The sequence below is a fragment of the Exophiala bonariae genome, assembly GCF_035927105.1.
Source record: "Exophiala bonariae strain CCFEE 5792 chromosome Unknown scaffold_5, whole genome shotgun sequence".
NCBI lineage: Eukaryota > Fungi > Ascomycota > Eurotiomycetes > Chaetothyriales > Herpotrichiellaceae > Exophiala > Exophiala bonariae.
The window spans coordinates 215,414-241,859 of record NW_027042480.1 but is presented as its reverse complement, the minus strand read 5'-3'; the positions used below and the strand labels follow the sequence as shown (position 1 = coordinate 241,859).

Genomic DNA, 26,446 nt, shown 5'->3' with positions numbered 1-26,446 from the left:
CAGCGTCATCTCCGGTTCACCTCGTGAACAATGAAGTCGCCCTACAAACAAGATCTTGTGGATTACAGCAAATCTTCTACCAAGCGCAAGAAACCCTCTCAGACTTCCTCCACTCCCAACACTCCCTCCGCCACCGTTACCTATTCAACAAGAACATTCATCCCTTGGGAAGAGCAGAGGCTTCTGGGAGAAAAGTTCAGGAGTGTCGGTGAGGGAGCCTGGCCAGCAACAAGAATCTCAGACGAGCGGGCTCAGGGCAAGAGGAAACAGTACCTCGTCGAGTGGGCAGAACATCCACTCACTGGAGAGAAATTTGCACCAACTTGGGTAAGAAAGACTATACTCTATGACCATGTGAATAAGAACATCGCTGATCCTATCTTTAGACTGCTGCTAGTGGTATCGCTGCCGATTTGTTAAAGCTCTGGAAGAATAGAGAGGCCAACCATATCGACAAACCCCAGAAGAAGCCCGCTGTCAAAGTTTCAGGAGCCTCCAGTACTGGCAAGCCAAATAGAGAGCCTGCTTTGAATGGTGAAAAGCGACGAACAAAAGCAATTCACACAATCAGCGACTCATCATCCAGTGAGCCGGCTGCTCAGAGTCCTGCGCGCCCATCGCTCGAGATTACATTGCCAAAATCAGGTCAGGAACCGACTCCAACAATTCCGCGAATCAAGCTTCGCTTGACGGTACTCAACAGCCCTGCTTCATCACCATTGGAGATCCCGGAAACACAGTTGGACCGTCAACCATCATCGCCCACTCCCTTCTCGATCGTTATTCCTTCGGTACCTCTTGATAGTGCAGATTACCAAACTTTGCGTAGCAGTCAGATCAATTCCCAAGGTGGCATCAACTTCTCCCCTTCACCAAGATCTCCACTATCTACCTTCCGACCCAAACCTGCTCAGTCTTCTGGCACATCTGAGGCGGCGGTAGCCAAGGCTTCCCCTGTGACGACCAGAAAACCAATTGTCCACAACACGACTACTCAGAACTTGCAATCCGGTGTTGAGTTATCTTCTTCATCCTCGGTGATTGTTTGTGGTCCTCCGCCTCTGATTAGCTCTGTCGAATCGGCCGCTTCGTCAGAGCCAATTCAGCTTACGACTCAAGCCGTTTCTTCATCAGAACCAAGTGACTTTGGTGCCCCGGCTTATATTCCCAGTACAGAGCAACCTTCAGTGCAGGGTCGAAAGCGAAGCATTGAATTGGGACCCGAACCTGGTTCCCGTCGAGGACTATCAATTGCTGATCTTATTTGTCCTGAAACAAATCCTCAGCTATTGGTTTCACGAAAGTCTGCCCTCCAATCAGATTCACAGGGTTCAATCCCGCTAAATACATATCCCCAGGCACAACAGACTCTACAATCTTCCAATCAAGGAAGCTCGGTCCATCGTTCACCGGCAGGCGAAGGTGCTTCTCCTTGGCAATTTCGTACACAGTGTCCGGTTGAAGAGACGCCAGCTAATCAGCCCAGTTCAGTCAAAGTCTCCGACTTAGTTTCATCTGTTGGTGAAGGTCAGCTTCCACTGTCCACGCCATCCCCTCGTTCAGGGAGACAGGCTCTACAAGCCACTGAGATTCCCTCACCTCTGCGAGAAAAACTTCGTCAACTCAACGAAAATATCATTCGAACATCTGATTACTCACGCCGCTTGTCGAGATCACGAACTAGTAGCGCTAGCTCGGGGGAACTTAGGCATCCTGACGAGATGGACCATTCAGCATCCTCGAACACCACTTCCCCGGCTGCTCCTAGTGGATCCCGAGCTCCTACTTATGACATCGCGATGGGCAGTGCGCTGCCGATTCAAAACTCCATTGAAGATGGACAATTACTCAATGACGACCAGGAATCTGATGGCTCCAAGGGAAGCTCAAGCCAGTCACTCGAGAGTGAGCGTGACATCCCTCAAGTCAATGGTCTGGTGATTCCTAGCGTACCATTACTGGGGCCGGACGAATATACTCTAGGCCTTTCGGCCGAGGGAAAGATTCAATCTGTTTACTCCGACATCATCAAAACGAAAAAGAAGGCAATCCTCAAGTTCATCAGCCGCCATGAGGCCATTGGGTCGGCCAACACATCTCCGAGTCGGACAAATGAACGCAATGAAATGAGCGAGTTGATTCAACGTCTGCATGACACAACGACACACATGGATCTTGGTCTTCCTGGGACCCCTACGCAGTATTCCGTCAACTCAGAAGAACACACAACCTATGCTAACTATGCCGGATCCAAGTTCTCACTGTTGGGCAGTTTAGTCGAGCAACTCAATAGGACTGATTGCTCGATCGCACTTGCCGCCCGGTCAGGCAGGATCCAAGACCTTCTCGAGCAGTATCTGTCCACCAAAAAGATCAACGTCAGGCGGCATGACAGGGTCAATGCTCCCAGTTCGCCAGAGACGGATCGACAACACGAGTTCGAAATCGAGCTGATAAGCACAATGTCGCGTAATCCTGTCACTCTGCATCGCAAACCCATAGTGATGATCGCATTTGATGCTTCTTTCGACGCTCAGGATCGTGAAATCAAGAAAATCCGTGCCATGTCCTCACCAAATTCGCCAAAGCTTGTTCCAGTTGTTCATTTGTTGGTGACCAACTCCTCGGAACATGTTGATCTATGCATCCCGAAGAGCTTGCCGTCTCCGGCACGTTTGAAATTACTTGTACGTACAACATATCAAGCTCGGGCGAACTTGGGAGGAAAGCAAAGCTATGTACCCAGTGCTTCAGACGAACCTCAAGGAAGAGCAATGGACTTCTCCGATTTGCAGAAGGCCCTCCGAAAAAGCCCAGAGAGGAAGCTTTCTTTGCTGGCTTCGCTTATCACACTGCGGGCTTTCTCACGAGACTTTGATACTGAATGGGGGCCTGGTTCTGTACCGGAATTGCAGTTGAGTGAGATTGACGACATCTCGCCCAAAGTGAGTGGCACCACGACAGCGGCGGAAACACCCAAAGAGCCATTGCCGCGATCAAGAACTCCTGCTTCTCGTGCGGACACGCCATCTGGAAAGAAGAGGCTGCTAGAAGTTGACAACCCGGTTGTCGCTCTAAACAAGCGTCAACGTCTCACGCCAACACCTCTACCAGAAGTTGAAACGACTACTACCCCTGCCTCTCTGCCTTTGTCTGTTGGGGAGCTCAATAAGAAGCTACGTACCGAGCTCACACAGGAGAAGGAAGCGAGGGAAAAGGCCGAGAAGGAGAGAGATCATGTGAAGGTGCAGTCGGATGAGTGGAGACAAGCTCATTCGGCGCTTTTACGACGCTATGAGACACGAAAGACCAAGAGTCATGAACTTGAAAAGGATCACGCCACACTCTTGAAGACCATGGAAAACAAGAAATTCAAACAGGATCGAACCATGGAAGAGAATGCCGCGCTCAAGGAGAAACTCAAGACCCTGCAACAAGAGCTGAGTGCCATACGTGAGACAATCAAATCCGGTGGTGGTGACGCTGCTAGCACAGAGATTGCTAGGGAAGAAGCTCGAACTCTGTTGGCCAGAAATATGAATTTGGAAAAGATTCTCGAAAACACACGCAAGGACTTTGAGTTCACAAGAGAACAATATCAAAATGCGTCCAGCAAGGCAGCCGAGTTTGCAGCTCAAGTAAGAGATCTTGAGGAGAAGGTCGCGAACTTGTCCAAACAAGCTAGTGATGAGAAACGCCGTCTCAAAGAGGTCAATCACCAACAAAGTCTCAAAGAACACTTATCGAAGATCGCCGAGTTAGAGCAGGAGAAGAGAACGAAAGACGTACTCTTGAAGAAGCTCGAAGAAGAAAATCGTCAGCTGAAACGCAATCGCGGTGTTCAGACTCGTGGTAGCAGTGTTCAGCCCCCTGGAAGTCCAGGTCTCGACGCACCGAGCACCGGTCGTGGTCCGCGAAGTCGTCAAGGCAGTCCTGCGCCCGGCCTGCTTCCGCATCACGGTAATGCAGTCACAAATCGAGGAAGTCTGTTGAGGCATGAGCGATAGAACGGTTTATATTGATCCAAGCTGTTCTATATTTGGCGGGCAATTCTTAAGGCAGTTGAGATCATTGTGCCGACTTGTTCTGGCAGAGATTCAGAGCATAGACTCTTCCGGTTATTCACGACATTATGACTTGATGGTGTCGTTACACTTGCACAGACCTGCAGAAGAACGACAGAACTTATACACTACTCTGCGAACATGATCATTATCAAATCACATCTTCAGTGGGAGGTATCAAGGTAACACGTAGCGAAATAGTGATACCCATACATATATGCTTCATACTCCATTTTCTCTCAATAGGTTTCATGCTTCATTGTGCAAACAACACAAGTCCACCCTCGGTTGCAATGACTGCGATTGGTGAGCTCAAGAGATTCCACTCATCGCCCGGAACAAACCCATTGCGAAGCCCTTTCTTATACGTCGCAGTCTTTTGTTTGACCACTGACCCAGCCAGATATTTCTTGCAGCCTTGACTAACTCTGGCCTTCCGAAGTACAAGGCCCATACAGACGGGATTTCTAACTCATGAGTCTACTTCACAAGCCCCATACTTTGCCTGTGCGTGTTTTGTTGCTGACATGTTCTTCTCCTTGTTGAGATCGAGCAGGAGATATTGCATTATCGATGGCTCTCATGGTCCTACCTATGCTAGGGCTTGAGAAGAATGGCACGATCTAGTTTGAAGCTGCGCAGCATTACACAGAGGAAAGAAACGAGGATCACAGTGGTCATGTCACGAAACAACATGGAAAATGTGCTACGATCGAAAACTAGAACGCTACTCTGGAAAAAACAACCTATTATACGGGAGATGGATGAGACAGAGAACAGCTAAGAACACCCAAAGGAAGGAGATGAGACTTGAGAAGCAAAAATAGCAAGCAAGCAAAAAAAAAAAGACATGGGGAAAGGTGTTTTTTTTGGGAAAAGCAAAGACTTACCTTTGGTAGTCAACCCCGACATTAGGGGAAGACTTACCTTCTACGCGCTGGGGAACTCACCTTTGGTCTACGGCTTACGGGGGCTACAAAAGGGGGCTCACCTGCTACGAGAGGGGGGCCTACAGGAACAAGAAAAGCAGAAGACACAAGGAAAAGAAGGACTCACCTGAGAAACAGAAAAGCAAAAACACACAAGGAAACGAAGGACTTGCCTGGAGAAAAAGAAGGAAAGAAAGGAAAGAAGAAGGGATGGGAGGGAAGGGAGGGGATGGGAGGCATGAGAAGAAAAGAAATGAAGGAGAAAAGGAAAGGAAGGCAAGAAGACAAGAAGCAAAGGAAGGACAAAAGAAAAGAAGGGATGGGAGGGATGAGAAGGAACAGAAGGAAAGGAAAGGGAAAAGATGTGAAAAGCAATAGACAAGAAGGAAGGAGAGATGTAAAGAGAAGAGCAAAGGAAAGAAGAAAAGGCAAGGAAAGGAAAGGAAGAAAACAACAGCAAGTAACAAGACAAAAGGAAAGGAAAGGTTGGAAAGAAGGAATGTAACAATCCGGAGGGCAAGGCCTCTACTTATGCACTTGGGAAGGAAGACTGGGTGGAGTGTATGATCTCTGATCTCTGGTCTTTCGCCAGATCAATTGAGATCAGATCATACAATTCAATGGAAGCCTGTTTGAAAAGTTTGGTACAGTGAGTCAAGTGAGCATTGTGGACTGCTATACCAGTGGGACTAGAATGTCAATTGATATCCTGCTCCAAAGTGAGGAAGGCTATCCATTTTTTGTGGGTCATAGAGATATATGGGAACGCTTCAGCCTTGTCACTCAAATTGTGCATTTTAAAGGTCGGGTACCGTCCACTTCCACTTGGCTGATCGAGGAGACCCGCGAGAGGAACCTCGAATTTGCGACGCGCTCGACGCTGGAAGGAACAATCTATAGATCCAGGTCAATCGTTCCACCTCTGCGAGAGAGCTCTGTCGTCTATATACACACCAGTCTGGCCTCAATCGGGTGCATTCCATGGCAAGCAGTCGGACGTGTAAAGCATTCGAGTAAAAGTGGAGCATCCTTCATCTGGATCATTGTATTAAGCTTTTAGATCTCGGGTCAAGCCTTCCACCCGGCCGTGTCTGATTTGTCCGATCTGCGACGCGTCCACGTGGCTCTCATGTGGCTTTGTCAATGAAAGGACGTTGATATATCGCATCTTCAATGTACTCATGGCTATCAAATAACAAATGATCATCACCGTCGATTCATGCCGTTTCATGCCAAATGATGCTCAAGCTGCTGCAGTAGGAAGGCTTCCACGAGTAATTCGTCCAACTCTCGAGAATCGGAATCGGCGGGCACCGTGAGCATCATGTTTTGAACTCTCTCAGAGTGAACTAGACTGGCAAAATTTCTTCTTGTGGGCGGGAACTCTCCTAGGCGCGAGCAGTAGTTGAGTTTCACGCATTCTATCGCGTCTGCCTGTTGAAGTACCAAAGTTTATCGATACCATTGGTCGCCCCACTGTTCCTACCAAGTTTCACCCCTTCAACTTTCCCCAGTTACAGCCTTGTCTCGCAATTTCTAACCCCAATCCCAATCTACTAGGTTAACACTCGCTACTCACTTGGTCTGCCATTATTGATAGGGACACCGATAAAGCTACGCCAACAAAACCTGTCCAAGTCTTCACAGCCATACCTATGCGATGCAATTCACACAATTGGCAGGAATCCCCAGAGTGTTTGTCGAGTAAAGCCTACTTGAGTAGGCCAAAAAAAGTACGATTCCCAGTCCTAGTATTGTTCTGCCAGCTACAAGCTTTCCTCAAACATGTTTCAAACACAGGTGGGTGCAGTCTCCGCTCTCATAGGCCACCGCAAGTCTGCCATGCTCAATGGTGGGCGACTTTCACCCACCACTCGTAGTGCGATTCGTTGGCTCAATGATGAAGCACCACTATCCATACTCGCACTCGCATCTCGTATCCCTCAATGCTAGTCATTTACGCTGGAGCCTCAGTCTCAAAGTCAATCTGGAATCGTGATCGAACTCTGCCATGAATCGCAAGGTGGAAATAGATCTCCCACCACACATGGATGGCGTGCTCCACTCTTCTATCATCCATACCAAAAAGAATAATCCCAGATCAAATGCACTCAGTCTCAGCTGACTGCAGATTGATCTGAGAAGTCCAGCCAATCAACATTCGTGTTTCCACAAGCATGAGTGATGCGGGCAAAGCATGGTTTCTATTGGCCCGGGCAGTAATACCCTGTGATTCGTGTGGCAATGCTGCGTGAAACGGCTTGGTCTACTTGGCACATTGTGCGAAGCACAAATAGGCGGATAGGTTGGGATACTCAGAGGCTCTTGTCCGGAAGAATTCGCCCTTTCGGGAGGTGTTTGCCGCATCTATCGTCCAGCTGAATGCGTGGGAGTTTGTACTACTAGCATGGGAGGGAGGAAATACACAAGAACTTTAGTAGTACTGGCAGCATTGACTGCGAGTTCATTGTATATACGAGCGGCGGGAATTGTAAGAAGTTGTGTGGGGTAATCCAATTCAAATGTCTCACACTGCAGCCCTGGTATGACATGCTCGGTGTATATAGAGAAACTATTTTCATGCTAGGCGTGCGCGGCTGACCGCAAGGCAGCCTATACATGTGCTATGGATGTCTGCCTCTCTATCTATCTGCTTTCGTACAAGGCAGAGTGTTTTTCGCTTTGAGAGATGTCAGCTAGGCCCTTGCTACAGAGTTGGTTTCCATCATATTCTCGGCTTTAGGGATACTGAAATCTGCCACTGAAGACCGGTTCATTATCTAGCCGGTCTTATATATAAGTGAATATTCATCGGGCCACGTACGAGTCCACAAAGCATTAGCAGACTTGAACAGAACCCCTTCTGTCGACGATACGCTCATCCTTGGCACCTCTTCTGAAGCCGATGAGCTGCACCATCTCGGTCCAGAAGCCAACAGGTGGGGAAACAAAGGTGGCTTCGTAGGCATCAATGATGGGGCGTTCCCAGAGAAGATCGGCTTCACTGCTGCGGACGAATGGGGTGCGCTTGACAATTTTCCAGAAGACATAGAGGATAGGTGCAACTCCGACCATGGCTGTTGAAGATGAAGCATTAGCATGAGAGAACATTTGAGACTCGACATCAAGGCTGTGAGGTTTCTGATTGATATAGACATGGCTGAACTTACTGTAGTAAGAGAAGAAAGAGCTGAGCGACCATCCGCCAGGGAGGAAAGTTGAGTATCCATAGACGAAGACAACCATGGTCATGAAAACAAGACCAATATAGGCACAGTATGGCTGGCCCCATCCACTAAAGCACCGTTAGTTGGTTGATCACTCGTGACGTCCTCCCTTTGGGTCTCAACGTACTAGTATGGCAATGTTCTGCGATCAATACCTTGCTTTTTGCATGCGTTATAGAAGCAGATGTAGGTCACACTCATCACAATGTAATCGATGACACCACCAGCTGTAATTAGGTTGATGAGCCAGGTAAGGACTTGAGATGAGTTGCTGGACACCTGAAGAAAACTGAGGAATGGGAAAAGCATCGTGACTGCGAAGCAGTAGATCGGTACACCCTGCTTGGTACATTTCCTGAGGATAGCTGGGGCGCGCCCCTCGAGCGCAAGTCCGTATAGAGTACTAAAGAGATAGATTAGAAGGAGCCATTTCACCTTCAGACACATTTCAGCTTACCGTGTTGCACAATAGGTGTATGTATTACCAGCAGAGAAGATACTGGTGACCAAGAGAGCATTCACAAGGTGGGGAAAGCCTGAGACCCCGAGATTTTGCATCGCTATAACATAAGGAGATGCTGCGGCAGTGCCTCCACCAGAGGAATCACCTCCTAGGATAGCAACCAATGTTTTGTCATTGTACGGGATCTTCGGGAGGAGTGGAGTCAGTCGCAGGACAGACTCAAGGACGCAGGAGAAATAACAAGAAGACTTACCACAATACCTGCACAGAGAGCACCACCAATGAAGAAGATGGCAAATCGCCAGTAAATCGTCTTGAAGGCTTGTTTGATGTAAATTCTCGGACGCTTCGCCTCGGCGGCGACCATTGAGATGTACTCAGGCCCCACAATACAGAAGGATGCAGCCCAGAGGGCACCGAGAAACCCTTCAAAGCGGCCTAGGGATCCCGTAGTGATGTACTCTGCGAAAGCGCCAGGATTCTTCCAGTATCTGAATCCATAAGCATCGTGCTGGGGATTCCCTCCCACCATGGTAACGAAGGTAAAAGAAAATCTGTCAACACGGTTAGTGATCCACTCTTTGCCTCCATAGATTGGCTCGACAGGGGTGCCGAGTGTCTGACCCATCCACCTCGATAAGGGGGTGCATCAGACACTCTTGGCCCCAGGGACGGAGTCCTTATACTTGATTTGGACATTTCTTCCGATCAAGAGATAAAGGGTGGAGTGACTTACAGCATGAAGATCAGGATCACTTTTCCTCCGGAAAGCCAGAATTCCGCTTCTCCATAGGCTTTCACAGCCAGAAGATTGATAAGACTGGAGATGATGTCAGCGGCCGCCTGGGTGAAGAAGAGCTTTGAATCTAGGTGCATAAAGGGGCAAAACTTGGTTCATGGCGTTTAGATGGGAACAACTGACCCATATAGTACAACGCATGCTGCACAGACCGCTGCGACGGGAATATCATCACGCCAGAAAGATAACACCAGGTTGAGAGCAGTGATTTCGAAGGGTATGAGCAAGGCTTCATAGAAATAGAAGTTCCAGCCAGCCATGAATCCTGTGGAAGAGTTAGTCCACCAGCAAGTGGCTGATTGTGTGTTGATTTCATACCAAATGATTCATCTACCCATTTTCCTGCCAAACGAATGAATCCACCGCTGACTGGCATGAAGACGCTCATCTCTGCCACGCCATTGGATACGAGGGCGAGGAGAATAGAGTACAAAGTGTAAGCCAAAAACATGCCGCCTGGACCACCTTTGTTGAGAGCGCCACCAATGCTGGTCAGAGAGTTAGCTTTCCCCCATCTTATTTTGTGGCAAAATGAAGCGAGGATTTGACAGTAGAGTCTCCCGGCTTGGGGAGAATCTCGTGGGAGGAGAGCTTTCTTACCTCACAAACAACGCAGTTCCTATGGAGCCTCCAATGGCAATGAGCTGAATTTGACGATTGCCCAGATGACGCTGTAAGCCATCGACATTGTCAGTAAATTCACCTGCTTGTATTTCGACTCCATCGTGGGTGCCAGAGCGTTCTTCGCTGCTGTTCCCATCATTGATGGCGATGTTCTTTTCTTCTTCTTTCGACATTTTGATTGAGAGGAATTATGGGTCGAGGTGATTTGGTTGAGACCGACCAGACGTGGACAAGAGGGTGCTTATATAGGATTAGGGTGTGCCACGGGGCGGAGCTCCAGCTGGCAGCAGAAGGAAGTTTCGAGAGAATTACTGAAGCTGGTAAGGACCTGGATCAGTGTTTCCGATCTGCACCTAGGCCTTGGTTTGAGCGAGTGCATGTCCAGGTGAAGGAGTGAGATGGAGGTGCGTAATACCCTCTGGATTGCTGGGTGCAGACCTTATCTGGCCCCAACTAGCAGCCTAAGAAAGTGGTCGGCTTCAGTGAACTCAGCGGAAGAGCTGCCCCCGTACCCCACAGGCGCGAGCTGGCGGTCGCTCACGGGAGCACGGAAATTAGTGGGGACGTCAGCTAGTCAATCCTGGGGTTGCATTCCCTCTGGTAGGCTCTGATAAGGAATTTAGCTTTGGATGGCAAAAGTGCTTACGGAAACAGAAGCCCTATGGGGACAAGAAAACCGTTCTTGTCGCGTAGAAGAAAGCCAAAGCGTCATTACGAGATGGAATGCGTAGACGATGTTCCAGGTCTCGTTTGCACCTACCGTTCCAGGGCACTGGCGGTGCCCGTCACCTACCTAGCGAAGGCCCCGAGGTGCCCCAAGAGTGCCAGTGACGAAGCTTGGTGCCTGAGTGGTCCGTGGCATCATCATTCCCAGCTACCGCGTGACGGGTCCCTCGTTGTTCTAAAGAGGGTGAAGGCGCCTCTGGCTTCCAGGAACATCTGCTCCTGAAGCACAGCGATTGATAGCAGATTCTAGATTTGTTTTAACTCCAATCTTACAGTTATTTGCGTTTGTCGGCACCAGACTCGCTGTCACCGTCGCTGCATCGGTTTCGTAAAGGTCTCAATGAGGAAATTGTGAACAACTTTTGGTCGCAATAGAACCGTGTATATCGCGCTTGGTAGGTTCTAACGGTCACTATGGCGGTCACCGTAGCTGCATCATCACCGTCCTGCTGCGGTGAGGGAGACAAGATTCATGTCACAATCGGGAGTTAATAGTTGCTCGCGGTGGTAGAGTCCCATCGATACTAACACACTGTCACTATCGCTTTGGCCGCATTGTGAAGTAGAGACAATCTAGTCGCAATGGAGTTGATGTGAAATTCGCGTTTGGAATGTTTCGGCTGTCGCTGTCGCTATCGCTGTACTGTGATGTAGACGTGATTCTAGTCGCAATCGGAAACAATGTCAAGGTCGCGCTTGGAAGGCTTCGATAGACAAGTCAATCGGGTTCAACCACTAAACACAGTCATAAAAGATCGTCACAAAAGTTTCCATCTAATACAAAGTAAATCTTGATGTAGATGCTGTTTCTTACCCAATGCTCACAGATTTCAGAATTTTGAATATTATGTGACCGTAATTGCCCAAACGCCCTACCTCAACAGGCATGACGCAACCTGTTCATGCTCAAGAAAGGCCGATGCTGATCATATGCACTTCTTCTTCAGAAGTACAACAGAAGGAAGGTCCCAAGAGAATTTGCTTCTTTGAGGATTTCCTGGAATGGCGGTGCCAACTCTAGAAATTTTGCAGTTAAACTCCCTCACAACTATGAGTTAGGACCATGGGAGAAGTGAGGAATTTCCCGCAAATTAGCCCTTCGTACCATTGAAAGTTGGTCAAATCTCTAGCTCAGTCTAGCTGAGGCTAAGACATCAACATCCGAAGGAACATCGCGCAGACGTGTCATCTTGGGGTCGTACATGGGTTCAGCCCTGACGGTAGCAGGATACTTCTTCCCAAAGTATTCGACTTCCACAGTCTCACCCACCTCAATAGTAGCAGGTAGCCAAGCGTATGCAAGAGACTTGCCGATTGTGTACCCGAAGGCAGCACTAGTAACATAGCCAATGGCTTTGCCGTCGTGAAACACTGGCTCTTTGCCAAGTATGATCGAACTAGTATCATTAAGAGTGATGCAGCCTAGTCGCTGGGTTCCCTTCTCGCGAGTAGCCAATGCCGCTTGACCGACAAAGCCTTCCTTGTCTGCCTTGACAGCGAAGCCAACGCCTGCTGAGACTGGGTCATGTTCCGTGTTCATGTCCGTGCCCCAAGAGCGGTAGCCCTTCTCCAGTCGCAAAGAGTTGAAGGCATGTCGTCCGCCGGCAATGATGCCATATGGTTGACCAGCTTTCCAGATGGCATCCCAGAGAGCTTGGCCCCTGTCGGCAGTAGTGTAAATTTCCCAGCCGAGCTCTCCGACGTATGACAATCTCATAGCTGTCACTGGAATACCGGCAATGCTTGCCTTCTTGCAACGGAAATACCTCAGTGCCTTGTTGGAGAAATCATCTGGAGTGATGGTGCTGATAAGATCTCTGGCGCGAGGTCCCCACAAGCCCACACAGCAGGTACCGCTCGTGATATCACGTACATGTATCCATTTATGAGGAGCTTGCAGCATTTGGTGGCGTGCTTCTCGGTTGACATATGCCAAATCCACTGGACCATTGCAGCCCACCTGGAAAACTTCATCCTCGAGTCGAGCAACTGTAACATCGCTGCGGACACCGCCACTCTCATCAAGCCATAGAGTATAGGTAACTGCACCCGGCTTCTTGCCGACGTCACCTGTGCTGAGTCTTTGCAACAAATCAACAGCACCAGGACCGGAAACCTCAAGACGACGAAGTGGAGTCATATCGTAAACTGCCACTGAGGTTCTCGTCTTCCATGCTTCTGCTGCCGCAATTGGTGAGTAAAACCGCGACGACCAAGTATCGCGGTCCAATGGCTGCCAGTCTGCCGGCAACTCTTTTACTAGGTCTTTGTTTGCTTCATACCAATACGGCCGTTCCCAAGAACCACCTTCAAGGAAATATGCGCCGAGTTCCTTTTGTCTTGCGTGGAACGCACTCACTCGAATGTTGCGGGGCGAGTCTTTCGGTTGAAGAGGGTGTAGTATGTCATAAACCTCCACGAAATTTTGTGCGGATGTTTCATTGATATATGACCGTGTCAGCTGAACTTCTTCGAAGCGGGTCAGTTCTGCTTCGGCAAGGTCGATCTTCGATCTTCCCTCGGTCAGGACTTCTGCAACAGCTCGCGCAACTCCAGCAGAATGCGTAACCCATACTGCTTCCGCAACGTAGTATCCATCAAGAGTAGGGTGATATCCCACTATCGGGCCACCGTCTGGAGTAAATGAGAAAATGCCGTTGAAGCCGTCAGCAATTTCTGTTTTTTTTAAAGCAGGCAAGATTTCTTGAGTGAGCTCCCATGCTGGAGCGAAATCTTCAGGGGTAAATGCGAGTCGGGAAGGCATGCTCTTTTCGCTGACCTCCTTCGGAGTTGCGCCAAGTGAGCCGGCAACAACTGGCATAGGTTTATGGCCATAGTAGCCGATGCCATAGTGGTCTCCATGCTCGCGGTAGTACAAGTCTTGATCTTGGTAGCGGAGAATAGGTAGAGTTGCTGCGTTAGGCAATGGGTTGTTCTTGGCCAAAGACTCAACGGCAGTGGTTTTAACATATTGGTGGGCGAGGGGGAGAAGAGGTATCGACAATCCGACCATCGCTCCTAGTTCCACACCCCAGAAACCTCCACAGGATATAACAATGTCAGCGGGAATCGTCCCCGTCGGTGTCGTCACACCAATCACGTGACCAGATGCCTTTTCGATCCCGGTGACAGGGGTCAGGTCGACATAGCGAACTCCGGCTTTCCGAGTGCGTTCAATTAGAAGCTGGACAGCGCGAGCTGCCTTTGCCAAGCCATCGCTTGGAATGTGAAGACCACCGAGAATAAGATCTTTGTTGATCTCTGGATACTTTTGGGCACACTCATCGGCGCTGAGGAGATGTGACTCAACACCCCAGGATGATCCATAACCGTGCTTTCGCTTCAGCTCTTCGAGCCGTTCAGGTGTGGTTGCGACCTCAAGACCTCCAACTTGGTTGAAACAGCTCTCGCCATCCTTTTCCAGTGACAGGAACTTTTCAACAGTATATTTCGCAAACAATGTCATCATTTTGGACGGGTTCGTCTGGAAGACAAGCCCGGGAGCGTGCGACGTTGAGCCCCCGGGTAGGTCCAGGGGACCCTGTTCGACGACAGTGATGTCGGACCATCCTCTTGAGACGAGCTCATCGGCGACATTGACGCCAACGATGCCTGCTCCGATGATAACGACGCGCTGAACTTTGGCAATCATGGTTATGGAGTTGAATCTTGAATTACCAAATTTGTCAATGTCAGTTTTGAGATCGATGGTTCATACTTAAAAGCAATTCATCCTTTCCGACTATCTGGAGACTTTACTATGATGTTGAGGATAGACAAACCGTTCCTGTTGATTGTATCGAACATCTCCACTCAGCCCCCAGTGAGAGTGGCGAGTGAAACCTTGTATCGGAACACTTATCTCTGAGGTCAGGGATAAGCTTGGCTAGCGCCCTTTGAATGGATTTCCATTCCTTTTCGAGCTATACACATCGCGGCAAGTTTTTCTGAAAACGGTTTAGCTCTCTTGGCTTCCAACATTGAGATTTGGCTCAAACTTCACCTCATCCCACCACATGTCCTGCACTCATGTCAATCCTGAAGGCGCGGAAGCCTCGATGTTGTCGCTTCACGGATGTCTCATCGATGTCATTGGTCGGAACGTCGAGGCTCAAGGACAACCACTGTGTGATCGCCTATCAGTTCACAAGCCCCTACCATGGGCAGACGGGTGCGTCGTGATTAGCCGGCACCTAGAACACTAGTCCATCACCTGGCTATCTCTGCCAACCGAAGTCGAACAGCCATCGAGCTAGTCAAGTTCGAGGATGCGAATACCAACATAAACTTTGAAATTGAGATGCTTGGTCTAGCCAGTTTCACATCGCTTCTGCATAACCACCGAATTTGACCTACTCAGTGCCCCGGACCATCTGCCTGTCCGTGGCTTTGACCTACCATTCAGCGAAGAACACATATCGGACGTATGAAAATGAGCATAGTGTGTTGTCTCGAAGTGACTTTGACCTTGAATTCGCCCACATTAGTGAGTGCCCTACTTCTCATGTTGTGACCGTCCTACGCCCCAACATCGGCCATTGGGTGCTCCAGAGAACAGCCACATCCGAGCCGAGACTTCTGACAGACGGGGTAGACTCCCCCACCGCCAGTCAGATTATCCTTTGGTCTACCAAGGGAGCTCTTTTGAAGGACAATCGCTGTAGACCCTTCCAGACTGTGTTCATTTCGTTCTACGATCGACAGCAAACGGTCAATGTTCTTGCAATAACAAGCCGGATGTCCTTCCATACGGCTATTAACTCCATTGTGCAACATCACCACGTGTCTCTCATGCTGAGAGGGGGATTCTCACTCCAGAACCAGGTGCGACAGCCTCCTTCCATGGACCGGATTGCGGAGCGGTTGGATGTCCTGTTCAAGTCTGGAGCATTCAAGTTTTGACACACGTAATCTTAACAAAAAATAAACAACGATCATGAGAACCGCTGAATACGATAGGGGATGGATGTATTTTCGGAGCGGATTGGACTCGAGCTTCCAGAATCCAAACTAGCTCATGCCTCAGACACAAGAATAAACAATTCTACTGGTTGTGGATTGTTCTTGTGACAAGGGTGCGATGCCATCCAAGGCAAAAAATTGCTGACCCACAAAACTCTATGTAAGAGTTGACCATATCGGGAATGACTCTACACACTCAAGATGGGTCGGCTGATGGATCCCGCTCGGCTGCCATTACGTTATCTCTTCTTATCTCTCCTGGGTTTGAGGCCCGAGTCCGCCATCTGCACCCTCGTCAAATCACAAATGTATGGAATTTAATACCCCATGGAGTTGCAAATGCGTTATCAAAGGGGAGGGAAGCCAGCACGAATATGTTATCAGTATATCTATCAGCTCGAGCCGTCACAATCGTATTCGTAGCATCGCATCTCTGATTCATATCTCTATAGACACCTTACCCCTTATATCATATCATCACAGCAATGGCTCCCGCACTCTTCAACTACTTTGGTCTCAAAGGTGCTGCACCTCCCACTGACGAGAAGACATCAGTCAGAGCCCTACCTGCCTCTTGGTACACCTCAGAGGAGCTATATCAGCTCGAGAGAAGATCCATCTTTTCCAGAAAATGGCTTATGACCACTCACAAGAACCGGTTGAGAGAACCTGGCGAGTGGCTCCGCTATGAAATTGCCGGGTTCGATATTGTCATCGCCTGTGATAAGAACAGGAAGATCAATGCGTTCCACAACATTTGCAGACATCGTGCATATCCTGTTGTGAATGAAGAAAAAGGAACCTCCAAGATTCTGGCCTGCCGTTATCATGGCTGGTCCTACGGCCTTGACGGCAAAATGGCAAAAGCGCCAGGATATCAAGATTTGCCAGGATTTGACAGGAGCCAAAACAGCCTGTTTCCTATCCATGTCCATATTGACATAAATGGATTCATCTGGATAAATATGGACGCAAAAGCGACACCAGAAGTGGAGTGGCAAGAAGATTTTGAAGGATCAGATACACAGGATCGACTGAAACAATTCAACTACGACGATTACGAGTTTGATCACACCTGGGAGATTGCCGCAAATTATAACTGGAAAATTGCAGCGGATAATTACAACGAATGTTACCACTGTAAAACGACGCATCCTGATATTCCGACAGTTGCAGATCTCGCATCATACAGCGTGAATACCCAGCGGGCGTGGATCCAGCATAACGGAGCTACGACGGCAGAACAGAAGGAAAGAGGGTTGACAGTATGCGCCAATTACTACTGGCCAAATGCTTCAACCAATGTTTCGTGAGTACACGGTGAACCCAAAATTGAAGCCACACGCTAACATGTAGTAGTCCTCATTTCTTTTTCACACAGAGATTTGTCCCCCGTGGACCTAAAGCTTCTCTGATACGCTACGAAGTCTTCCGAAACAAGAATTCTTCTGACGAGGATTTCACCCTCATCAATGATATATATAAGCGAATCATGTCTGAGGACAAGGCTCTGTGCGAGCTGGCCCAAAAGAACATCAACGCAGGCGTCTTCGTCGCTGGCGAGATGCATCCAATCATGGAGAAAGGACCACTTTTCTTCCAAAAGCTGGTCCGTGAAAACGTGACGGAGCACCGGAGGAAAGAAGAGCTAGCGAAGCAGGAGATCTGGCCTGCCCGACAGACTCTGCCGACAAGTGCTTCAACAATTGCAAAGGACATCGATCTCTGTTCCGGCCTAGCTTGTCAGACGACCAACCAGGAACAACTGGTTTGGTGATGATTGCGGTGTATAGCAGGAGCCGGAGAGAGGATTAGATTTAATACCACGACGAACGAAACATGACCCATATTGATATGAGGTTATCTAGACGTCTTTTATATTTGATGAGAATTGAACTTCCTTCATATTCATATACTCTGCATGCTGTTAATTCCCTCCTAACATATGTGTTGTAAGAACTTGGTTCTCGTGAGGTACAAAGGGTAGCTACTGCTATATCAACCTCCCTTGCCACCTATAGCCCAGGTTTATACTGCACATCTCTTGCCTATAAAGGGCTATAGATAGCAATGCCCAGTCCACAACCAATTCTAGAATAGCCACACTGGCCCCTATAGAATTCTCGGCTCAGGGATATATAGTGGTCGGCCCATCCAGAGGAAATTCATCCAAGTGGCTCAGTGAATTCTCAAACTAAGGACTATACAAGACCTCTGTAGGAAAGAGGTGATCTGTCTACGGGTCGCTATTCTACCATGAATTTTAGATGTACACAGGACAAGACTTCTTCCCTAGAACTATAGATAAATGAACAAAGACGCTGGCTCCAGATGAATCAGAACCAGGTGATTTTCTCAGTCTTCTTCACATCGATTGTTGCTATAGTTGCAACTGACCTCTATTCCCATACACACGAAATTTTGGTGGAAGCAGTCGGCATCTTCCTATGTTCTAGGATGTGGAACGTCAGGTTTCTCAATACTGACTCCAGGCAAGAGAACATGATTCTGAGTTTTCTACATGGTAACATCAAGGAGCCTCCAGGGAGCAATAGAAGCATCCATGGGATGAGGCGTTCAACCCACACTACGTGACTGGTCCTGAGGTGCTCTAATTACTTCTTAGTGCCAAATACCGGCTCGTGTTCTCAACGAGGTGCTATCATCCTGATACAGTTCTCATCATGACATACCCATGTTGACTTGTCCTTGGAAAGGCAAGCCGGTATGCTGTGAGTATAGAGCGCTTCGACAACCATTATGTCAAATTGGCCAGCTGCAACTCCATTGAAACACATATTTTACCTCAGTCCGATGCTTCAATTACTGGGATGCTCCTCTAACGCTCGGAGATCAACAACAGGGTGCTTGTGCTATTTACTGGAAAGCAAACCGCCAACACTTGAATGAACGTTGTGTCTCTTGAGTCCGTAACATGATGAGTATTGAAATTCACATTCCGGTCGTTTAACTATCCCGGTATCAAATTCCCAGTTCCGTTCATTCCGGAAACCATTTTGTCCCCAGCATCATACCATCATGCATTGAATCATTGTCTCGTCATCAAATGCTAATTGAAGAGCCTCAAAAGACCTCATTGTACTATCTTCGTATGGTACTGCCTCACCTGACGTTGAACCGAAACCACAACAGACCCGGAGCTTTCCTCCACACGCTAAGGCCCAGATCCTGGCCGCATGCGCTATCAGTGGACTCCCGACTCGTAGTCAGAACTTTGTTCCCGACTTCCAATTTAGAGCGCAATTTGCCTCTTTTCTAGGCCCGATTAGGTGACGTTGTCCCACGTCAACCCCACACAGATCCTTCAAGTATGCTCTGAGCTCCTGCATTTGGATTTCGGCCCGCTCATCACACTTACACAGCACTCCAGGATGAATTGGTTAACATGTGCACATGTTCAATGTCAAAGGAAGCGTGACAAGTGAGCGCAAGTCGCACCGACACCGTAGCTGCCCAATGATGCCAGCAGCCACCAAGGTACTCATATCGATTGGCTCATCGAGTGCATTTAGATCGTCTCGTGCTCAATCGGAAATCCTCTGCTACCTAGCTTAATCAAGAATGAATCACACTTGACGGAGGCAGTGGTGGATGCAAAATTACCAAGAACTGCAATGATGTCGTGATCTCGGTATCTTCCAGGCACTCTTGACGGCCTCGAACAATGTGTGAGATATTGACTGCGTGGTCGGATAGCAAATCTGTCACAAGCATCGAGGCGGATGATATAGGTTTGGCTTCACCAAATCATTGGGCAGTCTTTGGTGCCTAATAGCTCCATCTATGAGGCCCAGCGTTTCGTGAGGATGCTTGCACTGTGCAATCAACATCATAGCGTTAAAGTATCATGGCCATTTCAAAATTGAATAGATAATGATATCAAAGAGTAGTTTTCCAGCGCAGTACCAGAATCAACATATGTATTAGATAACCGAGACCGTATGCGGCTAAATTCTAACAAATCAGGTCGACGAGGACTTCGTCTACAATTTTGAAGTCCTGTTGAAGTCTAGTAAATATTTCATCTCTACCCTTGGGAAGTCTGGGTTGAGAGCAGGGTCCGGTCGGTCTCGGTTCCAGGCCCATTTGTCGGACAGGTTTTGAGGCAGGTCGCCTTCCAACATCTGGACGATATACTTGCCGAGTACCGGGAAGAACTTGTAGCCGTGGAATGAACCGCAAGTCGCGATGTACAATCCCTTTGAGGCTGCGTGGGGGGAGATGATGAAGTCGGAAGTGGTGGTAAATGCGTCCCTTTCATGTTGTCAGCCCTGACTTCGACTTTACTTGGATGGCGGAGACTTACCAACAAACCCGGTACTTCTCCATCTTCCAGTTTGCACCCCGTTCTCCGTAGAAAACGTTATTTGCATGATCAATGTCCTCCTTCATTCTTCTTGAGGCATTCCATTGGGAATAGTCCTTTTCAGGGGGAGGCATGGAGCAGTATCGACCAGGAACAACCTCCTTCGTGTTGCTAAATATTGTTTGGCCCCACCATTTCAATTCCCGGTCTTTAGTTGGTGGAAGGCTGCCAATGAAGGGGCCTGTGGGAGGAGTTAGTTTCTCGTTGAAAGCCGCATGATATACCTTGGCCCACTCACCTTGTTGTGTCGTATAACCTTGGACACCCACTGGCATTTCAGCGTATTGTCCATATGACTTGTCGTCAAGTGTTGTCATGCCAGTGGTGATTCCTCCAGCCACGATTCTGTCCCCTGCTGGAAGGTCCTTGATACCACTCTTGTAAGCGCTCAGCTCCAGCAGTTTAGAGGTGTAAGCACCGGTGCAGAGTATAACATGCGCAGCTTCCAACACCTTTCCTGACACTAGTCTGACTCCGGTGCAGTTATTCTGGCTATCGAACTGCAATGTTGACACTTCAGAAGTCACGTATTTGACACCGAGTTCGATGGATTTCTTCGTCACTGCTCGCAAGGCATCTCCTGCGGCTGCCCAGCCACTTGTTTTGTTGACCAGCACATCTTTGACCCCATCGTATTGAGCCTTGTCGAAGACTCCTCCGTACAGCTTACGAGCTTCCTCAAAAGGCACGGCGGCAAGTTCCGCCTTTCGCCCGAGTTTCTTGTAGTTGTCAATGACGTCCTGTGCATAGTCGGTTCGACATATCCAGTATATGCCCGTCTGGTGAAAGTGTGGTTGCCATAATGGGTCATTTCGAAATATGTCTTGGGCCTCGAGAGCCAATTCACAGTAAACGATGTCGTCGTAGTCAGCGCGTACCACCTTGTTCCAGTCCCAAGATGCAGCTACACGACTTTCTGCATCGTAGGCATCCCGATCAACCACAGTCACAGATGCGTTTGGATATTTTCTTATAAGGTGGTAAGCAGTTGAAATTCCGAAAACGCCAGCGCCAACAATGATGTATGATTTTTCGCCGGAGCCCATTGTGAATTTTTAATGTTGAACGAGAAACTGCTTGCTGTGTACCGATCAACATCAACAAATCCGACGCGTACCCAAGAATATATTCAATATCTCTAGGCGCTAGGATTTCTTTCGGCGGTGGCGGTGTGGACTACCCGAAGAGGGTCAGTATGCGGGGAGAGAAAAGGTCATTATAACCATTTACAGAAAACCCTTCCAGAAAGTTGACCTGAGTCGCCCACACGTGATTCTCGTCCTGTGTTCTGCTCTACTCTGCAGCCGGGCCGGCATCCAGCGGACAAACCCGAACCAGTTGCAGACACTGCAACGTGATAACAAACCCGATAGCTTATCGGCCAATCAGTCAAAGCCGGTCTGGACAAGCAGGAGTACTAACAACCAAATGCATTATTGCATCTATGCTGAGAAAGCCAAGAATAGACTCCGAATTGGTCAAAAAAGACCCGAGACATATTTTGAATCATTAGAAATGAAGTTCCACGACAGTGAAGTCTCCGATAACTGATCACGAATACTCCATCGCGTTAAAGCCGTCGTTGTTGAAGGGGTTCTCCAACCGCAAGGAAGCCGCGAACGATGACCAGCTTCGAACGTTCTGGCATGCATATGTCTTCTTTGACATGTATCTTGGTGTGATTCTGGCTTTAACGGCTTCTGGAGTTGAATGAGGTCGGTGCAGATGAATGACATGTTTCGACAGCTACCAAGCATGAGCGTTGTGGCCACCTCTTGATCAGTGGATTTCGGACCAGATGCATTGGGTTAGTTGTTGAACATTTTATCTTGAGTATTGGAGCCCCTGTCAGTGGAACTGATCGAGGGAAAATTGGAATCTGTCTCAGCAGGCAAGAATGTTCGTTCGAGGGTGAACTCCTCAGCTTACTATTTGCCAAGGGCAAGCCTGATAGAATCCTTCCTTCTGGCGTTCGCTTCGGTCAAGGGGTCTATGAACCTGTGACGCCGCTACCAAAACTTCGACGATCATTTAGATCTTAAATCACAACAGTGCTGCCATTTTTGCTAACCGAGATCTCCGAGAGCTGTCGTTGACGCGTTTGTGGCCGTGCGTGCGACAAAGCGTCCAGAATTCTGCAAAGGGAGGAAAAGCCTGGGCCAGTCGCTCAAAAGTGGTGGCTTGTTGTAACTGGACGCTATCTTTTTCTAGGTTAGTGCCGTGAAAAACGTCCTCGGCTAAAACAGTTTCTCATTCTTCTAATGGCCAATGAGACCTTTCAGATTGACAACCCCGCAATTTCTACCCATTCAAATCGCCTGGGGAAGGCCAACTAGCAGCTTTGGCTTCCGCCATAACTTCCTTGGCATAAACACTGTCACCCCTTTGGCAATAAGCAGTCACAGAGATTGGACCAGTGTTCGTGTTCATCCCGTAAGGGGGTTCTCACCCTGCTCGATAGGTAGATATTATTCCTATATCTCCAGCCAACATGCCGCGAATCACGCGTTTCTGTTCTTTGCGGTCGGTCTGATTGTTCATCTTCCAAGGACAAGGTGCTAGCTCTCTGGGAGAGCCACGATCAGATCGATGGAGCAGGAAACTCCTCTGTTGAACAATTGTGAAGCTTCAAATACGACCCATGATACTCCTGATGACGATGGAATCCATTTGACGGCAGCCTCAGAGCGCAACGAGAAGACATGGAGGAGAATTGACCATCGAACTCTCTTACTGAATTGCCTCTGGACCTTACTTCCTCGTTATCTACATCCAGAAGGGCGAAAAGAATATTCAAAAGCCAAATTACATCCAACAGCATATCTTGATGCTGTCCGAGGTTACGCCGCTGTTATAGTCTTCTTCTACCACGGTTGGAAAGAAACAACACTATGGGTGTTTCGACTCCCATTCATTCGCACCTTCATCCTTGGTGGCCCTGGCATGGTCGCAGTCTTCTTCGTCATCTCAGGTTATGTCTTAAGCTACCGAATGCTCAAGTTGATACGGAACCAGGAGAGCGCTCTACTTCTCGACGCATTTTCGTCATCCATGTTCCGCCGATGGTTACGGCTGTATGGCTCGACTTCTGTCGCCACTTTTATTGCCGCATGCTGTGTGAGCTTGGGATGGTTTATTCCTCTCCCAGACCTGGCGCAACCAACCTTTCTGGCCCAAATGTGGAATTGGCTTCTCTCGACTATCGCATTCAGTAATCCTTTTGCAAACATCGATGGATGGATGCACCCAGGGGTTTTCTTTACACCATACCTAGGTCAAATGTGGACAATACCTATTGAATATCGAGGTAGCATCATCTTGTTCTGCTTCGCAATCTCGGCCGCCAAATTATCGGTTCGATCCCGAATGCTATATCTTTGGGTTGTTGTCTTGCTCTGCTATTTCTGGAGATGTGTTTACATCCCAGAGTTCCTGTTAGGAATGTTTATTGCAGAATTGTCTTTCTTGCGACATCCGGAACGGCTAGGTCGCCCTACGTTACCAATGGAAGAGAACGAAAAGCTTTCGTCGCGACATTCAAAATTGTGGCAACTATCTAAAGCAATTGCAACGCCCATTGGCTCCTCCATCGCTCTAGTCATTGGTATACTATTACTCGGGCAACCAGATCCACCTAATTTGGGTGCAGCTGGACCGTTCCCATTTCAATACCTAGTTCACTTCATTCCCCCCTGGTTCGGAGACGCAGCCTACACCTTTTGGCTCAGCATCGGCGCTTTCCTGGTCATCCTAGCTCTCGACTCTTGCACAATCCTGCAACAGCCCTTTACCTGGGGGTTTTCGCAGTACATTGGCGATCTTTCGTTCGGAATCTATGCGATACACGTACTATGGATCGATGTCCTGTATCTGAAGGTATTGGTTCCATGGCAGGCAATATATCTCGGAGATTCATATCCTGCATACATACCAGGGATCTTGGTTCTTAGTATCTGTATGATGTGGTCCGCAGATTATTTCCGACGGGTGGATCGGCTGATAGTCAATCTCAGCAGATGGCTCCAGACTATATCTTTCCAGAAATGGCAATGATTCTTGGAGACGTGACGGCCTTTATATCTATGATGTTGTATGCTATTATGAAGGCTATACTAGAATACCCCAGATAGACCCAGTCAAGCAATGATTTTTGTTAACCCGATTGAATTGTCAAATATGCTTGTGCTGTGGACCGAAGAGATTCCTAATGAGCCGTTGTTCATCCGGACTCCTGACTCGACCCTCGAAGTGCTCACTGGCACACTTTATGCGCGATTTGATCCAAAAGGACAGAACGAGGGGTGATTCGAGTTGCGAAAGTTTCCAGTCTGGTAAGCTAACCGGTGCGTTGAGGCATAGCGCTAATCCCAGTTCGGAATCATAGCCGTGATAATCACTTAGACAAGTCTTCTCCCCAAAGCGCTTTTGCGATCTCAACCTCCAGTCGAATCTTTGCCCACTGTTCGTCCTCGCTCAGTTCGTTCCCTTCCATTGTGGAGCTGAACCCACACTGGTGACTGATGCAGAGCTGATCTAGGCCTTTCTTGCAATACTTGCTGGCTTCCTTCATCCTTTGAATCATGGCCTCCTTGTCATCCAAAGCGCCCTTCTTACTAGTCATTACCCCCAAGACCACCACCTTATCTTCTGGTAGATGGCGCAAGGGGCTAAAATCACCTGACCTAGCGTCGTCATATTCCAAGAAATAGACATCAACGTTGAGATCTTTGAACAGGACCTCTGCAACAGGCTCATACCCGCCCTGCGCAAACCACTGGCTGCGGTGATTTCCTCGACATAGATGAATGCCGATTGTCATGTCTTTGGGTCGCTTCTCAATCGCACGATTGATCAAATCCGCATATTGACTGGCAAGCTTCTTCGCATCACTGCCATGTCGTTCCTCGGCGGCAGACCTCATGTTCGGATCACAGAGATACGCCAGGTTCGTGTCATCGAGCTGCACAAATCGGCAGCCAGCATCGTACAAATCCTGCAATTCCTCCTGATACGCCTTGGCTAGATCATCAAAGAATTCATCCAGAGAAGGATACGACTCGAGGTCAATGCTCTCACGGCCTCCACGGAAATGCACCATCGTAGGACTCGGGATGGCGACCTTCGTGCTGACCTTTCCGTATTTGCTCTCACCACCGGCCGCAGCAATCTGGCTCTCAAGAAACTTGAAGTCCGCGACCTGGATGGGCTTGCTGTGACCTAGCTTGCCAGTCACGACTAACTTGGGTGGCTGCCATCCGCCCTTCGACTTATTTGTCGAGTTCAGGCTGCCCTGTACTTCGATTCCATCGAGATGCTGCAAGAAATCGAGATGGAAGAAAGCGCGGCGGAACTCGCCGTCAGTGATGGACCGGAGCCCTGCTTGGAGCTGCTTGCTGACGACATCGGCAATATACTTGTCCTCGAGTTTCTGCAGATCAGATGATGAGGCCTCTCCAGCTGCTATCTTTTCACGAGTGGCTAGAATCTCCTTTGGCCGGAGAAGCGATCCGACTTGGTCCGCGCGGTAGACACCTGTTGGGAGTGGCATCGTGAATTTGGATTTCGTGCAAGATGTCCCTTGGGATATCACTTCGTGGAGGCTAGATTGAGAAACACCTCTCGATACAACTGCGAATATCCTGCAACCGAAATGAAGTACAATGCCACCAAATTTGGATATGCTTTCACTCGATAAATACTGGGAATCACAATCTGTTATCGATGTTGCTTTACTGCATCAATTAATCACCGAATACAAGAAGAACTCAGGAAACTTGTTGTCAAGTGACCGTGCAAACTCTCGCCAAGAGAAAGGCATGAACGACGGTAGAAATCAAATCGATTATCGAATCACTCTGGACATGATGATCCACAAGTGGACAATTCGGAGGAGCGAAAACACGATCTTGATTGCCCAGTTCCGTACATTTGTTCTTCAATTTGCAACTGCCGAGTTTTGCACGCTCAAGGCTCAGTTCCGATGACGTATGCCGCCGTCCCATCTTGAGAGCCGAGGAGCCGAGATGACGAGGCTGGCCAATCAGGGGTGGTGAGGCCCTGAGAGTCAGGCTGCATCTTGGACTCTTCTGCCGTTAAAAAGTCATATTGAAAATTAGGAATACATAGATTAGTATCTTTTGTGTAATGATAGCAGAAAATAGGCTGATTACATATTACTATGGTTAGCAATGCGCTATATTCATGCTCAGACCAGAAAATGCATGTCATTTCACATGAGCACCCCCAAACACCCCTTATGACCCAT

At 48.6% G+C, this 26,446-nt stretch overlaps 7 protein-coding genes across 7 annotated transcripts; 3 read left to right on the top strand and 4 right to left on the bottom strand.

Moving 5' to 3' along the window:
* Nucleotides 1-30: 30 nt before the first annotated feature.
* On the top strand, nt 31-4,007 carry LTR84_010858 (uncharacterized protein; the record flags this gene model as incomplete). Its single annotated transcript, XM_064854392.1, has 2 exons — nt 31-327; nt 387-4,007. 2 exons carry the CDS (start codon nt 31-33, stop codon nt 4,005-4,007), a joined length of 3,918 nt encoding a protein of 1,305 aa, XP_064709118.1.
* A 3,824-nt stretch (nt 4,008-7,831) lies between these two features.
* On the bottom strand, nt 7,832-10,279 carry LTR84_010857 (uncharacterized protein; the record flags this gene model as incomplete). Its single annotated transcript, XM_064854391.1, has 8 exons — nt 7,832-8,288; nt 8,348-8,623; nt 8,678-8,868; nt 8,937-9,237; nt 9,420-9,503; nt 9,606-9,747; nt 9,801-9,970; nt 10,083-10,279. 8 exons carry the CDS (start codon nt 10,277-10,279, stop codon nt 7,832-7,834), a joined length of 1,818 nt encoding a protein of 605 aa, XP_064709117.1.
* A 1,679-nt stretch (nt 10,280-11,958) lies between these two features.
* Nucleotides 11,959-14,484, bottom strand: LTR84_010856 (uncharacterized protein; the record flags this gene model as incomplete). The annotated part of the gene is made up of 1 exon (XM_064854390.1): nt 11,959-14,484. One exon carries the CDS (start codon nt 14,482-14,484, stop codon nt 11,959-11,961), a length of 2,526 nt encoding a protein of 841 aa, XP_064709116.1.
* Nucleotides 14,485-16,279: 1,795 nt separating this feature from the next.
* Nucleotides 16,280-17,571, top strand: LTR84_010855 (uncharacterized protein; the record flags this gene model as incomplete). The annotated part of the gene is made up of 2 exons (XM_064854389.1): nt 16,280-17,103; nt 17,154-17,571. The coding sequence occupies 2 exons, from the start codon at nt 16,280-16,282 to the stop codon at nt 17,569-17,571; spliced, it is 1,242 nt and encodes a 413-aa protein (XP_064709115.1).
* A 2,227-nt stretch (nt 17,572-19,798) lies between these two features.
* On the bottom strand, nt 19,799-21,227 carry LTR84_010854 (uncharacterized protein; the record flags this gene model as incomplete). Its single annotated transcript, XM_064854388.1, has 3 exons — nt 19,799-20,069; nt 20,122-20,362; nt 20,420-21,227. The coding sequence occupies 3 exons, from the start codon at nt 21,225-21,227 to the stop codon at nt 19,799-19,801; spliced, it is 1,320 nt and encodes a 439-aa protein (XP_064709114.1).
* A 1,543-nt stretch (nt 21,228-22,770) lies between these two features.
* LTR84_010853 (uncharacterized protein) lies at nt 22,771-24,234 on the top strand (the record flags this gene model as incomplete). The annotated part of the gene is made up of 1 exon (XM_064854387.1): nt 22,771-24,234. One exon carries the CDS (start codon nt 22,771-22,773, stop codon nt 24,232-24,234), a length of 1,464 nt encoding a protein of 487 aa, XP_064709113.1.
* Nucleotides 24,235-24,574: 340 nt separating this feature from the next.
* Nucleotides 24,575-25,729, bottom strand: LTR84_010852 (uncharacterized protein; the record flags this gene model as incomplete). The annotated part of the gene is made up of 1 exon (XM_064854386.1): nt 24,575-25,729. The coding sequence occupies one exon, from the start codon at nt 25,727-25,729 to the stop codon at nt 24,575-24,577; it is 1,155 nt and encodes a 384-aa protein (XP_064709112.1).
* Nucleotides 25,730-26,446: the final 717 nt, after the last annotated feature.